The sequence below is a fragment of the Thalassophryne amazonica genome, chromosome 7 (genome assembly GCF_902500255.1).
Source record: "Thalassophryne amazonica chromosome 7, fThaAma1.1, whole genome shotgun sequence".
Lineage (NCBI taxonomy): Eukaryota > Metazoa > Chordata > Actinopteri > Batrachoidiformes > Batrachoididae > Thalassophryne > Thalassophryne amazonica.
The window spans coordinates 31,621,941-31,639,020 of NC_047109.1; the positions used below are offsets into that span (position 1 = coordinate 31,621,941).

Here is a 17,080-nt window from a genome sequence, read left to right on the forward strand (position 1 = left end):
ACAAAACAGGGAGGTGTTGTCTGACCTTGAAGGACCCGTGTTGAACTTGGTTCAGGTGTGCGGTAGCAGCAAAATCACTGCTCTGGCTTTGGAGCAACACTGGATTACAAAACTCTGACTTGTGAGCCTGTCTGTGATCAAGGTGGTACTGGTGTGTATTTTTCCAATTGGCAGCACGGTGGTTGGACCGCTGCTCACAGCCAGAGGTTTGCAGCTGAACCGTATCATAATAGCCATGTACATTTGGATTCATGTCATCAGGCTTAAAACCTCTACCAAATCAACATGCGGACCAACAGCAGCTCTGCTGTTGCAATCCTGAGCAACAAAAGGAGCAGCCAGAAGAAACACATACACACACACATAATAATTTCCATTGGACAAACATATACCCACTTTTCATTGTTTAGTTTTTCTGCTGTAAAGAATTATTAGTTAAAGGTACATGGCCTTTAAGTCATAAAGTCATCAAAATAATTTTCTTTGGCACCACTATAATTTTACTTATTTGCCTTTAAATAAGGATTCATAATATGATGTTGCCAATATGATCAAAATCCACATTGTCTGCAAAAAAAAAAAGGCAAATAGTTCCCCTGAAGGGAATAAATTCAAGTGAGCAGATGGCCTTGAAGTATGTTTGGTAGCAACCTGTACAGTCTATGGTAGCGACAGTAATGATGTCAGGGATCATGTGAGGGCTTCCCTCGATTTTCACAAGGGATGCTGGAAAACGCGCGGTCACAGCCAATCAGAATAGAGATGCATGGTGACGCCCGCTGGCTCCTTGTCTGAGCAGAATAAACCAAGATGGTCGAAAATGCTCTGAAACATGCCCTTTTCTGAATAAATCTAATATGTTTCTCACATATTTTGTAAAAGTTAGTGAGAAATAAACACTTAGTCTAAAAACACAACACCTCTGATGTGATTTACATGACATCTTATGGATGTTAGCATAACTTTTTCAGTGTTAATCATAATTAGAAGATGACAGATGTCATAGTGTTCACGTAAATTAAATATTTTGGGCTATAAATGTCTGTAAGTCTGTGCAAATCTTTTTTCCCACTAAAGCAGAGTTCCTTTTAGACAACAGAGTCTTTCACCATTTAAGTGACAGGAAACTGTCAGAGGAAAACCTCCATATAGCTTTGTCTTTGTACCCCCCCTCCCCCCATCATAAATACAATTGCAGAGAATTAAAGAAGAATATTTATCAATATTGGTATTGGTTGCAACAAAAGGTGGAACATAGTCTTATGTTAATATTTCAAAACTAGAATGGTACCAAATCGTTTATTACTTTCCATAGTGTTACAACTTAAATTGTCATCATTTTTCGTGAATAACAAATGTAGTAACAATGGTTTCTGATAGCAAATTAAGAACTGCAGTACTTGGCCTTTAGCAGAGGCTTCCTCTGGAGATGTTTTTAATTTGTTTATCTCCAGATTGGAATAAAAGGCTAATGTTGTGTAATCTGTGCTCCATTTGAAATGGGAGGCAGACAGGGATGTCATGGATCACAAAACTCATGGTTCAGATTGGATATATTTTTTTAGCCATAGATCGGATCATTTTTGCAAATAATACCTTGCTTTCCAATAGAAAAATAAATTTTGCCTATCGTCCTGATTGAAATGTACAAACAAGGTGTCAGGTATTTTACATAGTATTTTAAAATAAAGTAATTAATTGTAATATGAAACTGCAGTGTGGACAGTATCAGTGAATTAAAAAATAGCCTTTGTCAGATAAAGGAAAGATAAAGATAAAGGAAATGAGGCAGTGCTGATGTAGAAAAAGTAGGGCATGTTTCTCCATCTTTGGCATTCTGAGAAACCAACATTTCTCAGCATTACACCCAGTGAGTCAAAACTTCTTGAGAATTTTTTGTTCAAAAGCAAAAGATGGAGAACCACGCCCTACTTCTTCTGGGTCAGAAGTGTGCAGAGTTTGCAGCAGATGGAGCACAAGGCTGTTCTTAAAGGCTGCTTTTACAACTGCACGACGTGAACGCGTAGCTGCATTAACCTGCTTTAGCTGCATCAAAATTAACACATTTATCACTTTAAAAAAGAAGTCACAATGAGACAAAATCACACCTGAGACAAAATCACACTTATGTAAACTCTGCAATTAATCCATGGTTCACATGTGTGACAAACCATGGGAGGGGGGTCTGTACGGATCACAGGTCGACTACAATGTGTTACAGTATGAGAGGCAGAGGTCTGAATGTAAAATCATGACTGATTTGAGGATCTTCACACTTTGTGTTTTCTCTTTTGTTAATGTCTTTTGTTTCATAAATTTGTTGACAGTTGAGTGTGGGAACATGCAGCAGTAAATCCACCCTGTATTTCCTTTTCTTTTCATTTTAATCTGGTCCTAATCCCTGTATATGGTGAAGATTGTCGATGGCATGTGTTGCATTGTAATGATGCCGCTAATGAAGGCGCAGAATTCCTTTGGCACCTCATCCAGATATGTGCTTCACATTTTTGCTTTCTGTTCTGTTTCTCTGCAGCGTCTCTTCTCAAAGGCCTGAAGCACGCCAACATTGTGTTGCTCCATGACATCATCCACACTAAAGAAACCCTGACCCTGGTCTTTGAGTATGTGGTGAGTTTGTGCACCTCATCTGGTCTTGCTGACTTCACCCATTTAATTCTTTAAAAGTGGACATTAGAATGAAGTTATTTTGGTGAAAAAGAAAATAAACCAGAGTTTCCAAAGGGTACATACTGTAAGTCAGTGCTCATGTTGATGGTTTAGACCCCAATGAATGCTGATTGAATAGCAGTTTTTAAATCTGTGCCCACAGAATCTCAGGTTGTGGGCATTTTGATTGGCATACTCTGGTTTATTGGGTACTTTAAAAATGTTCAGCCATCCCTATTTAAAATTACTGAAGGTTTTCTTGTTTCCAATCTGTGCTCAGTACTGTGGTTTCATTAGGTTTGCAAAACAGTGTGCACACAAATTACATAAAAAGTTTCCTTTTGCAGTTATTAAATTTCACTAAGTAGTTTTTGCAGACATATAAAGACAACTTGATGTGACTTTCTTAAAGATCTTTGCTCTTAACTACACTGGAAAAAAATAAAACTATAGTTTTAGCAAAAAATAAATACATAAACTGTTTGACAGAATAATTTAAAAATACAGTAAAATATGTAGCTACCTTTACCTTTTTTTTTTTTTTTTTAAACCAGTACATCCAACAGTATTTCCCTGCTAAATTAACATTATCATGCTATTTGGAAACTAGAATTTAAATGCAGTTATTACTTGTTACCATTTGATCCTATTTTGCTGAGGGCCACCACAGGAGGTTTATTGTCGGATCCACATGATGATCTGGTTTGTCTTAAACAACTCCAGCAGTATGAGATGATTGGGCCTTGGGCAGCCTTAAACCTGAGATATTGTGCTTGGGAGACAAGCTTGTTGACTGTTTGCTCCACTTTGCAGTCACATAATAGGAACTTGTCTAAATACAACTTTTTTTACTTTCAATTTTGATATTCTTTTGATGCTGTGTGCTTCTTATCCTGTGTGCTGCTATACACTGCTGTTGGAACCTCATTTTCCCTGAGGGAGTCGCTCCAAGGGATCAGTAATAATGAATGCATATCATATTCTCATATGAACATATTTTTAGTGTATCTGAACATAGTATGCTAATGTGAGGACTTCTGAAAAAAATCATGTTTGTTTAAGCCTTGGCTCCACCGAATAATAAACCATGAATAATGAGCCACGCATGGGTGTGTCAGCAATTATTTGAAGAATGATCCACGTTTTAAGCTATCACCTATCGCCTCCGCTACTAAGGCACCTCTGTGTGACTCTCTGTACCTCGCATGTGCCTCTAGTGAGCCAGCTTCGAGTGGCTTGTGTCGCCACATATGATCCACATCAAGCCACATATGATCCAAGTAGTGCCATGATAATGCGTTAGTGTACATTTAGACATGGGTTTGGTCCAAACCCCCAGCCCTCCCACACTTGGTCCTTTTAAAGTGTGGGTTTTCAATTCACAGCAGCATTTAAGATGTTGGTACATTTTTTTAAACGCAGTCCAAAAATAAAGCCAGTACAGTCCGGCGGGTGTGTGTCGTGGGTCAGGCTGCTGTCCACCTGTGTTCCAGAGTCATTAAATGCACTAGACCAGCTAGTACCGAACCACAGGTTCCTGGACTGCCGCCTCTGTGCTTCCTCTCGCTGGCTTTATTTCTTTTGACACTGTGATCCCACTTTTAACTTTGTGTTCGTCCGTTTATGTCTGCAAAATCGCTCTTTTGCTCGCGCTGCCATTCTGCATTCCTGGACAGCCGCCTCTGCGCTTTGTCTCACTGGCTTCCTTTTCATCCATGGCTCGCTGGCTTTATTTCTTCTGCGGCTTTAAACACACAGTCATTTACACACCGTGATCTCATTTTTAACATTGTCTGTTTATGTCTGCAAAATTGCTCTTTTGCGTGTGCTGCTGTTCTGCCTATATGCTCGTTTTGAGCGCGCATCGAGTCAGTGCGCACACACAGCGGAGCTCCTGATCCATTAACACCATATTAAATCTATCATAGACATACTTTTACAGTTGATTATATAGAATGAATGAACATGCAACTGTTTTACCAAGCTATTAAAATAAAACATTACGAATAATAACCTTTAGCTGCTTCAAATCTGTTCTCCACTTCATGGAGCAGGAGAGAGAGAGATGAAAAAAGCAGGTGGAATTGTGTGCGCAAGAGGGCTGCGCCACTCAAAAAATAGCCTCTCCCGGTCCTTGTCACTGGTAGGTATTGGGATAATGGGCTTTTAGCAGCCTCGTCGTCACCACAACATACCTCTATAATCCTCATTAGTCCTCGTAGTAACTCGTACACTAACTGCCCTACGCTGTTGGAGCTAATTTTTGGACATCTTGAAATTAGCGCCACGCTCAGAGATAAGCCTCCTTAACCGTAGATACTGTCTCTAAGAGCCTGTCAGGGCCACTACCCCCCCCCCCCCCCCCCCCCCCAAAGAAAAAAAAAAAAACATGCTGCGTGGCTTATTATTCACCCTTCATTATTTGGTGGGACCAGGGCTTTAGAATTGAGTAGACCCTATATCGATAGGATAAAACAGATTCTGCAGATCATTACATTTTCAGACTAATTCATGTCGTGACAGAATTTTTTTTTTTTTTTTAGAATTATATTGTCAGACACAGCTGCCTTTTATTCCCTGAAAAACAGTTGAAGTTTGGATTGACGTGCACACATGCACCTGCCACACCTTGTTAATTTGAAACACTGGTGTGGAAGTTATTCCAGAGTGTTCCTTTAAATTAAAAATTACAATTGTGCTTGAACGACCAATCCAGTCTTGAGGGTCTTTGATCCATCATTTTTCAGATAATTCTGCCTCCTACCTGCCATAGATGCTGAGATGGCAGTGAACACCAAAGACCTTGAAAGCGAACAGTGATTAAATCATTTGTGTGCTCTACACTGTGATTAGAAATGCAACCCCACATCTCAAAGTTGGGACGCTACTGTATGGGAAATCCACATACAGTTCCACAGTGATCATTAAATTCTCTTTCACCAAAACATCAAATCTAGGTTTTCATCCCAGATATACCTTCATGCACATTGTAGCTGAACTTTCATGTCTTCTTTTTAAGAAAATCCTCCTCTATACCACTTCATTATGAAGCTGTATAACTGGGGATACAAAATACAAAACATGCACTATACACTATTTCTCCAATCATAGCCACAGAAGCCTATAACTTCTTCCTTTCTTTCTTTCCTCACTCTTCTCCATCTTGCACATTCACTCAGTTTTTGAGAACTGTCTGTGCCATGCAGATTTACCATAGAGTGCCATACTATTTGTATTTCTTCATAATTCATGCAAATAAAGTCCAAGACATATTCATTGACTTGGAAATGTTCATGTATCCATCCCCTGACTTGGTTGAAGAAAGCTGGTTATAAAGTTGGTTATTTACAGGTATTATACCAAAGGGGCCCATTACTTATGCAACCCATCATCTTGGCTTTTATATTTTTAATTAATTTATATCAAGTTGTAGTGCAGGGATGGTGGCCAAGTGGTTAATGCGCTTGGTTTCAGTTCAGACGGTTCTGGGTTCAAATCCCACCCCTGCCACATTTCTCCATGTAATGTGGAGTTGCATCAGGAAGGGCATCCAGCGTAAAACCTGTGCCAATTCAACATGCAGATCCACCTTGGATTTGCTGTGGCGACCCTGAGTGCAAACAAGGGAGCAGCCGAAGGGACTTACTTTTTTTTATATCAAGTTGTACAGATTTGGTTTGACTTTGAGTTTAAGGAAGATAATTTTAGAGTTTTATATTAAGAAGCCTGATTTAGTTTTTATATTTGAAATGACATATATAAATTAAAATGCATGAAATACCAATGGGCCGAATACTTTTGCATGCCACTGTACATCCATTCTTGCATTTAAGACCTATAACACATTCCAAAACCAGTTGGGACTGGGGTCATTTGACTAGTAATAAGGTAAAAAAAAAGAAAAAAAGAATAGAAAAATAATGTTATTTCAAACAGGTGATTGTAATCAGGCTTTGTTACAAAAGCAGTGCCCACGAGTGTTTGAGGAGCAAAGGGGGCAGTGGATCTCAAAATGTGTGAGAAAATTATTAAAATGTTTGTGAACAGTGTTCCTCAAAGAATGATTGGAAGATTGGTTTGGATTTCTCCCTCTCCAGTGCATAATGCCATTATATCATAATATAATTATCATTAAAATTCCACAATGAATCTTGAGGAATTTTAGTGCATAAAAGGTAAGTGCACAAGCCTAATTTGAACACCTATGACCTCCAGTCCCTAAGACGGCATTGCATCAAGAACTGACATTCATCAATAGCCGATATAATTTGGAAACCTTTGTCAAAGACTACAGTATGGAGGTGCATTCACAAATGCCACTTAAGTCTTTACTGTGGTCCAGAAGTAGTGTCTTCTTTTTGGGCTCAGGGGCATCTTGGTTGGACCATCACACAGTGGAAACGTGTTGTGGTCAATGTTTCCGGTCTATTTTTGGAGGAAATACACCATGTGCTCTGTACAAATAAATAAATAAATGAATGAATTAAAAGAACCCTGCAGAGTGTTAACAGCAACAAGTCCAAAAGCCACTCTGATGTGTAGGGTTGTGTCAGTGCCGTGAGCAAAGGTAATTTCCACTTCTGTGATAACAGCATTAAGAAAACTGAATTGAAATTTTAGGTAAAAACTCGGGTCTGGGAGGAGTTCGGGGAGGCTATGGAGGAGGACTATCGGTCAGCCTTGAAGAGATTCTGGCAAACCGTCCGATGCCTCAGGAGGCGGAAGCAGCTCTCCACCAGCATTGTTTATGGTGTGGGTGGGGAGCTGTTGACCCTGACTGGGGATGTTGTCGGGCGGTGGAAGGAGTACTTCGAGGATCTCCTCAATCCCATCGTCACGTCTTCCGAAGAGGAAGCAGAGACTGGGGACTCAGAGGCGGACTCATCCATTAACCAGGCCGAAGTCACCGAGGTGGTTAGAAAGCTCCTCGGTGGCAAGGCTCCTGGGGTGGATGAAATCCGTCCTGAGTACCTTAAGTCTCTGGATGTTGTGGGGCTGTCTTGGCTGACACGCCTCTGCAACATCGCGTGGCGATCGGGGACAGTGCCTCTGGATTGGCAGACCGAGGTGGTGGTCCCTCTGTTTAAGAAGGGGGACCGGAGGGTGTGTTCCAACTATAGGGGGATCACACTCCTCAGCCTCCCCGGTAAGGTCTATTCCAGAGTACTGGAGAGGAGAATTCGACCGATGGTCGAACCTTGGATTCAGGAGGAGCAGTGTGGTTTTCGTCCTGGTTGCGGCACACTGGACCAGCTCTACACGCTCCATTGGGTGCTCGAGGGTTCATGGGAGTTCGCCCAACCAGTACACATGTGTTTTGTGGGTCCCTCGGGGCACCCTGTGGGGAGTGCTCCGGGAGTACGGGGTCCAGGGTCCTTTGCTAAGGGCTATCCGGTCCCTGTACGACCGCAGCAGGAGCTTGGTTCGCATTGCCGGTAGTAAGTCAAACCTGTTTCCAGTGCACGTTGGCTTCCGCCAGGGCTGTCCTTTGTCACCGGTTCTGTTCATTATTTTTATGGACAGAATTTCTAGGCGCAGCCAGGGTGTAGAGGGGGTCTGGTTTATGAACCACAGAATCTCATCTCTGCTGTTTGCGGACGATGTGGTTCTGTTGGCTTCGTCAAATCAGGACCTTCAGCGTGCACTGGGGCGGTTTGCAGTCGAGTGTGAAGCATCTGGGATTAAAATCAGCACCTCCAAATCCGAGGCCATGGTTCTCGACCGGAAAAAGGTGCTTTGCCCTCTTCAGGTCGGTGGAGTGTCCTTGCCTCAAGTGGAGGAGTTTAAGTATCTCGGGGTCTTGTTCACGAGTGAGGGACGGATGGAGCGTGAGATCGATAGACGGATCGTGCAGCATCTGCAGTGATGCGGTCGCTGTATCGGACCGTCGTGGTGAAGAGAGAGCTGAGTAGGGGGGCAAAGCTCTCGATTTACCGATCGATCTACGTTCCGATCCTCACCTATGGTCATGAGATTTGGCTCATGACCGAAAGAACGAGATCGCGAGTACAAGCGATCTCGATGGGACCTGAATAATCAGGTCCCATCTTATCTTAGGGACCTCATAGTACCATATCACCCCAATAGAGCGCTTCGCTCTCAGACTGCAGGCTTACTTGTAGTTCCTAGGGTTTGTAAGAGTAGAATGGGAGGCAGAGCCTTCAGCTTTCAGGCTCCTCTCCTGTGGAACCAGCTCCCAATTCGGATCAGGGAGACAGACACCCTCTCTACTTTTAAGATTAGGCTTAAAACTTTCCTTTTTGCTAAAGCTTATAGTTGGCTGGATCAGGTGACCCTGAACCATCCCTTAGTTATGCTGCTATAGACTTAGACTGCTGGGGGGTTCCCATGATGCACTGTTTCTTTCTCTTTTTGCTCTGTATGCACCACTCCGCATTTAATCATTAGTGATTGATCTCTGCTCCGCTCCACAGCATGTCTTTTTCTTGGTTCTCTCCCTCAGCCCCAACCAGTCCCAGCAGAAGACTGCCCCTCCCTGAGCCTAGTTTGCTGGAGGTTTCTTCCTGTTAAAAGGGAGTTTTTCCTTCCCACTTTCGCCATGTGCTTGCTCACAGGGGGTCGTTTTGACTGTTGGGTTTTTTACGTAATTATTGTATGGCCTTGCCTTACAATATAAAGCGCCTTGGGGCAACTGTTTGTTGTGATTTGGCGCTATATAAATAAAATTGATGAATTGATGATGATAAGCGGCCCAGATGAGTTTCCTCCGCAGGGTGGCTGGGCGCTCCCTTAGAGATAGGGTGAGGAGCTTGGTCACTCGGGAGGAGCTCGGAGTCGAGCCGCTGCTCCTCCACGTCGAAAGGAGTCAGTTGAGGTGGCTCGGGCATCTTTTCCGGATGCGCTCTGGATGCCTCGCTGGAGAGGTGTTCCGGGCACGTCCCACTGGGAGGAGGCCCCGGGGAAGACCCAGGACACGCTGGAGGGACTACATCTCTCGGCTGGCTTGGGAACGCCTTGTGGTTCCCCCGGAGGAGCTGAGGGAGGTGTGTGTGGATCGGGAGGTCTGGGCGGCTTTGCTTGAGCTGCTGCCCCCGCGACCCGACTCCGGATAAAGCGGAAGAAAATGGATGGATGGATGGATGGAATTGAAATTTTAAAGCAACATATGTTGTCTTCAAGACTACATCTGTTTTAGGTACATCCATACATTTTTCAGCAAGACAATGCAAACTACATTCTGCACACATTACAAAGACATGGCTGTGGAAGGAATGGGTACGGGTACTAGACTGACCTGCCTGCAGTCCTGACCTGTCCCCATCAAAGAATGTGTGGAGAATTTTTAAATGAAAAATGCAACAACAACGAAACCATAATGTTGCACACTTTAAATGAGTTTGCATGAACTTGTGCACAAAATAACACCTGACCGGCTTCATTGCATGTCATCCTCAGTGCCAAAAGATGTTTTTAATGTTGTGAGAAGTAATGGCAGAATTACAAAGTGGTAAATGCTTTAGTGTCACAACTTGTTTGGAATGTGTTGCAGGTCTCAAATAGAATGGAATGGATCTACTGTATATTAACAAATAAAATGAAGTTGATTACACAAAGCATGAAATATCTTTGGTTCATATAGTCTACAATGAAATAGAAGATAGAGTAAATATCAGAATCATTTTTTTAATTTACATTTTCCATACACCCCAACTTTCTTCTGATGTGGGGTTGTAGGACAGTCATCTATTCAAATATGCCTTGATACCCCACCACCCGTGCAAACAGTTGATTGATGCAAAAAGCAAAGGAAAGGCAGGACTTGCTGTTTGTGCATCATAACCATAGATTGTATATATATATATATATATATATATATATATATAATGGACAAAGCCTGTGCGACATCATCCATTGGTATTGTATTCTATAGAGACCCGGATCAGCAAATGACACCTTGTCTGGGCAGCGCCATGTTGAGAGCCCCGCCTACACTGATTCACAATGAACTCAATCATGCATTAAGAGGTGGAGTGGGAGTGGCTCAGTGTGTGATGAAAAAGGACTGAACACGCCCTTCTGTTCAAGTCCAGAGCACCAGCTAACAGGCAAACCTTTGCTTTGGTGTGAACAGCAGATGCTATGCATGGCGTATTTCCTCAGTAATCATGCATTAAGTGGAACTACTGACAGCTGCTAATAGTGCTGACACAGTTAGCATACAACATTAAATAAGACAAGAGTTTCACTCAGCGTCAGTCTTGCAACAGGGACATTTTATATGATCCATCAGGAAGTTTCAGCACAGAACAAGCTGTATTATGAGAGGTGTTTGTAATAAAATGCTCCAAGCAAACAGATGCAACAACACAACCGCGAGCGGCCGCTGCCAGAGGACTCTGAGTTACAGCTGGAAGCTCTGAGAGTAGGAGGAATTGCTGAACTCAACCAATGTCACTCAAAGCAACCACGCCCCCAATTATACAGAACTTTATTGGTTAAAGCTTATCTAAGACGTTACAAAAAAAATCACCTTCTGTACAGTTGTCATGGAGGCGGAAAATAGCTATAAAGATCATTTTTTGTACCTGATTATAAAGATGGTGTTTTCTGCTTTAAAGTAGGACATTTTAACACGGTAAGGCAGATAGGATGACACGGTGGCTTAGTGGTAGGCACTGTTATCTCACAGCAAGAAGGTTGTGGGATCACCTCCCACCTGGGGTCTTTCTCTGTGGAGTTTGCATGTTCTCCCCGTGTTTGCGTGGGTTCCCTCCCGGTGCTCCGGCTTCCTCCCACTTCCAAAAACATGCAGGTTAGGTGAATTGGAAACTTGAGCATGTGAGTGTGTATGGGTTTATCTGTCTGTTTGTAGCCCTGCGGTAGGCTGGTGTCCTACTCATAGTGTACCCTTACTCACACCCTATGACTGCTGGGATAGGCTCCAGCTCCCCTGTGACCCTTAATTGAAGGATCACAGGGTAAGCGGGTATAGAAAATGGATGAATTTCATATATATTTATGCACAGAGATGGTGCTTGTGTTTTCATGTAGCAAATAAAACTCATTTGTTGTTCACGTTTTCTCAGTACAGACGAGTGAAAGGATTTTGTATTAAAAGTATTTTTACTCTTATGTGGCATCGTTTGTGGTTTGAAGTAGTATTTTTTATTTTTCCCCTTCCATCCTACTCTTAAGACCATTTGCCTTAAAGTTTGTTCTAATTTCATACCATCATGAGTTGTGCATTTGTGTTCGCTCTAAGAAATTTGAGGCAAGATGAAACTCATATAGACTCCTGACCTCTGTTACATATTTGCATATGAATCAGTGGAAATCCAATTGTGATGGTCATATTGATATTCAGGTCAATGTTTGATCTTGAAAGGCCCAGCTCAGCCAAAAATATCTGGAACAGAACAAGCTTACTCAGCTTACCATCACTGTTGAATCTTAATGAGACGACAAACGGCGCAAAGCCCTCTGTTGGCAGATGGAGCACGTCTTTTAAAGAATATTTGGTGAGACTTCAGTGGAGCTCAGCAGGCTTTGAGTCATGTTTAAATGTCTGTGGGGTGCTAATGAAAGTGGGAAAAGTCAGTGATCCTTTGAAGACGTAATGTTGAACACAAGCCTTAAAATATGAGGAATTTTCTGCCTTGACATTGAAAACTGTCAGAACTCTGATGTCACATTGATTTTCAGCTTGTGCTGAGCTTTGCGAACAGCCTGTACACTCTTATTCTCTGACAGTGTCAAGCTTAGACAGGATAAGTGTCTGAGTGGGTGACTGCTTGAGTTAGTCCATCCAGGTAGGTTGGGTAGACAATAACTCAAAAATAATAAATGCTTATCTTGTAAATCACCAGATTAAAATAACATGCATATAATGATGTCAAATCATTTCACGTGCTGAACTTTGATGTCCCGCATCAGTCAGAAAAGCAACTTTTACTTAAAGATAAAGATAAACTTTCAGCGTGTACAAGGATAAGCAATGATACTAATACTTGTAACAGTACGAGACATAAGAAATGAGGTAGAAATAGAATATGTATGTATATATACATACACACACACACACATCCATGCATATGTATGTATATATATATATATATATATATATATATATATATATATATATATATATATATATATATATATATATACGAGGTCTATTAGAAAAGTATCCGACATTATTTTTTTTTCAAAAACCATATGGATTTGAATCACGTGTGATTGCGTCAGACAAGCTTGAACCCTCGTGCGCATGCGTGAGTTTTTCCACGCCTGTCGGTTGCGTCATTTGCCTGTGAGCAGGCTTTGAGTGAGGAGTGGTCCAGCCCCCTTGTCGTTGTTTCATTGCCAGGAAATGGCGGAATGATTTGGGCTTTTTTTCCATCAGAATTTTTTCAGAAACTGTTAGAGACTGGCAGCTGGAAACCATTAGAAAAATTTATCTGGCTTTCGGTGAAAATGTTACGGGCTTGGTAGAGAATAAGGAGTGTTACTGTCGCTTTAAGGACGGCCCCCAGCGGCTGTGGGGCACGCCGCATTCCGAAACCACCATCGACAGGCTGAACAACCATTTCATTTCTAAACGAATGGCTGTCTGGATCCGTGACCATCGTGTGCCATTTCTCTGGTTATCACAAGAGCTGGACATCAACCATTTTCCATCAGATTTCACTTTTAACAAGAGATTTTGTCATGGAAACCTGAGCGGAGGCTTCGCGCGTCACGATGGATTCGCTACTGGAGCGAGACAAAACCACCTCCGTTTTGGTCTCACAGGACGGCTTTGAGATGGCGTTCAGACAGCTGTCGGTGGTTTTTCCATTGAGTGATTATCCGAGAAATTGTGGATGTGCCTGGACATGCCAGAACATGTCCCGTGAGGCTTCATCACGGCGTTGCTTTGCACCATGCGGCACGCGAAGCCGCCGCTCCTCTTTCCATGACAAAAACTCCTGTAACAGTGGAATATGCCGTTCATTTCCAAACTGGACGCTGTGTTTTATCCGGGACGTCGTCTGACTAGCACAGGAATTGTGAAAAGACGTGGACATCAGCACTTTTTCGGTACATTGAGACAGACGTGCGGAGGAATTCCGCGCATTGCGGCGGTGCCGCATGGTGCAAAGCAATGCCGTGATGAAGCCTCACAGGACATGTTCTGGCATGTCCAGGCACATCCACAATTTCTCGGATAATCACTCGATGGAAAAACCACCGACAGCTGTCTGAATGCCATCTCAAAGCCGTCCTGTTAGACCAAAACGGAGGTGGTTTTGTCTCGCTCCAGTAGCGAATCTATCGTGACGCGCGAAGCCTCCGCTCGGCTTTCCATGACAAAATCTCTTGTTAAAAGTGAAATCTGCCAGAAAATGATTGATGTCCAGCTCTTGTGATAACCAGAGAAATGGCACACGATGGTCACGGATCCAGACAGCCATCCGTTTAGAAATGAAATGGTCGTTCAGCCTGTCGATGGCGGCTTCGGAGCGCGGCGCGGCCCCACAGCCGCTGGGGGCCGTCCTTAAAGCGACAGTAACACTCCTTATTCTCTACCAAGCCCGTAACATTTTCACCGAAAGCCAGATAAATTTTTCTAATGGTTTCCAGCTGCCAGTCTCTAACAGTTTCTGAAACAATTCTGATGGAAAAACAGCCCAAATCATTCCGCCATTTCCTGGCAATGAAACGGCGAGGGGGCTGGACCACTCCTCACTCAAAGCCTGCTCACAGGCGAATGACGCAACCGACAGGCGTGGAAAAACTCACGCATGCGCATGAGGGTTCAAGCTTGTCTGACGCAATCACACGTGATTCAAATCCATATGGTTTTTGAAAAAAATAATAAGGTCGGATACTTTTCTAATAGACCTCGTATACATATACATACACACCCACGTACATACAACCCCTGGCAAAAATTATGGAATCACCGGCCTCGAAGGATGTTCATTCAGTTGTTTAATTTTGTAGAAAAAAGCAGATCACAGACATGACACAAAACTAAAGTCATTTCAAATGGCAACTTTCTGGCTTTAAGAAACACTATAAGAAATCAAGAAAAAAAATTGTGGCAGTCAGTAACGGTTACTTTTTTAGACCAAGCAGAGGGGAAAAAAAATATGGACTCAATTCTGAGGAATAAATTATGGAATCACCCTGTAAATTTTCATCCCCAAAACTAACACCTGCATCAAATCAGATCTGCTCGTTAGTCTGCATCTAAAAAGGAGTGATCACATCTTGGAGAGCTGTTGCACCAAGTGGACTGACATGAATCATGGCTCCAACACCAGAGATGTCAATTGAAACAAAGGAGAGGATTATCAAACTCTTAAAAGAGGGTAAATCATCATGCAATGTCGCAAAAGATGTTGGTTGTTCACAGTCAGCTGTGTCTAAACTCTGGACCAAATACAAACATGGGAAGGTTGTTAAAGGCAAACATACTGGTAGACCAAGGAAGACATCAAAGCGTCAAGACAGAAAACTTAAAGCAATATGTCTCAAAAATCAAAAATGCACAACAAAACAAATGAACGAATGGGAGGAAACTGGAGCCAACGTCTGTGACCGAACTGTAAGAAACCGCCGAAAGGAAATGGGATTTACATACAGAAAAGCTAAACGAAAGCCGTCTTTAACACCTAAACAGAAAAAAAACAAGGTTACAGTGGGCTAAGGAAAAGCAATCATGGACTGTGGGTGACAGTCTAATCTTGTTTGTCAAATAAACTCACTTTGTTGACTAATTTTTTTATGTTAGTTGTTACACATAGTGCTTAGTCAGCTAAAGTTTTGTGTTACCCGACTAAAGTTTTTTGAGCCTGGTACAGCGGAGGCTAATGTTATTTTAGTCAACAAAACGTTAGTGTCTCACCTCAAAAAATGTACCACCACTATCATGTACCACCACTTGATGGAACACTCAAGAGCACCCCTACGTCACTCATATTTCTTCAAAAGGAGAACTTCCTCTACTTTTGGCCATGGTTGTAGCAGACGATTGTCCCGATGTGTTTGTGACAGTTCTCACATTAGCCACTGGGCATCGCTGTTACACAGAGCAGCGTTGTGTGCATAAAAAGGCTTGGCAGAAGTATAGAAGAAGAAACTGTAGAGTGAAACTGCTAGGCAAAGTGCTAACCACGTCATTTTGCGGTTTGCATGTGTCCGTAAGTGTTAATAAAGCCAGTTAACGAAACAAAGGCTGGCTGGATAGTTCACGACAACAACCAACCCAGAAGTAAAAAAAAAATGGTCGCACATGGACCCGTCTCTTGGCAACAGCATGCGCGAGGCTGTTATGCCCAAGAAAACCGTCGACTAGTGTAAGACAGCTTTTGCCATGATTGTGAAACATGATTAGATGGATAATGTTGGACGACTAACCCTAGTTGACTAAATAAGTTTAGTAGACTCAAACATTATATTGCTTTTGAAATTGGGTCTTGGGTTCGAATTCTGCTCATCCTACCTGCGTACTTGGACAAGACACTTAGTGTGTGATTTGCGGAAGGTTATTAACACTGCACAATGAAGATGTGCATATTGTCCGTTAGCGTGTTTGCCTTCATGAGTATGCGATTTGGGGTATGGCCACCTGAGTGCACCTGCAAAATTGCAAAATTCTGGGAGGGAACATACAAATAGGTGGTGTTTGTATATGCCACATGATCATCAATATCAAAAGGAAATTTAGCAGGTGCTGATAGTGTTTGAATTTTTCACACTTATTGTGCTTGGCAAAACATTGTTACAGAATGCTGTACCAGCACACAGGCTGCACAGAATTAAAAAAAAAAAAAAATTGTAAATGTTGGGCAAATTGAATTTTACTTTGTGCTGCTTCTTTAAGAATACTAAATGTCTCCATGTGTAACAGGTGGACCACACACAGATGCTCATAACAGAGTCTGTGTTTGACATCACGACTCTGTACACAGGACACATAGTGAACTCATGCACTGGCTATTACGCAAACAAACAAAAATCTATTGTTTCTTCGATGATATTTTCCCAGTTGGTACAGGCACAGAGAACTGTGCACACAGTTGCCTGTGTGCATTCTACCATATATGGTGCAGTAATTAAATGTCTAAAATAGGACTTTTTTTACCCCAGCACATCAGCATGCTCATTTGTGTGGGAGAGTTTGTGTGTAATTACGGCATATAGCGGCAAGTGGCTGATGTTATTTCATTTTGCCTTATGCCAAAATGGAGTAAATTCTTTTTTTTTTTCCCCTCAAAATTTTACTCGCAAGAAAAAAACATGAAAAACTTTTGCAAAATTATTGACTATAAAAAAACTATGTACATAAGTATTCACAACCTTTGATCATCACTTTGTTGATGCACCTTTGGCAGCAATTACAGCCCAAGTCTTCTTGTATATGATGCTACAAGCTTGGTGCACCTATCGCTGGGCAGTTTTGTCC

General features: G+C 42.3%; 1 protein-coding gene across 3 annotated transcripts in view; it reads left to right on the top strand.

Annotated features, from left to right (window-relative positions):
• The window catches only part of cdk14 (cyclin-dependent kinase 14), a 715,009-nt gene that overhangs the window by 233,455 nt on the left and 464,474 nt on the right, over nucleotides 1–17,080 (top strand). For all 3 annotated transcript variants that reach the window (XM_034173976.1, XM_034173975.1, XM_034173977.1), the window contains one exon: nucleotides 2,534–2,628. In XM_034173976.1, coding sequence (XP_034029867.1) covers nucleotides 2,534–2,628 — 95 coding nt within the window. The remainder of the gene's footprint in view (nucleotides 1–2,533; nucleotides 2,629–17,080) is intronic.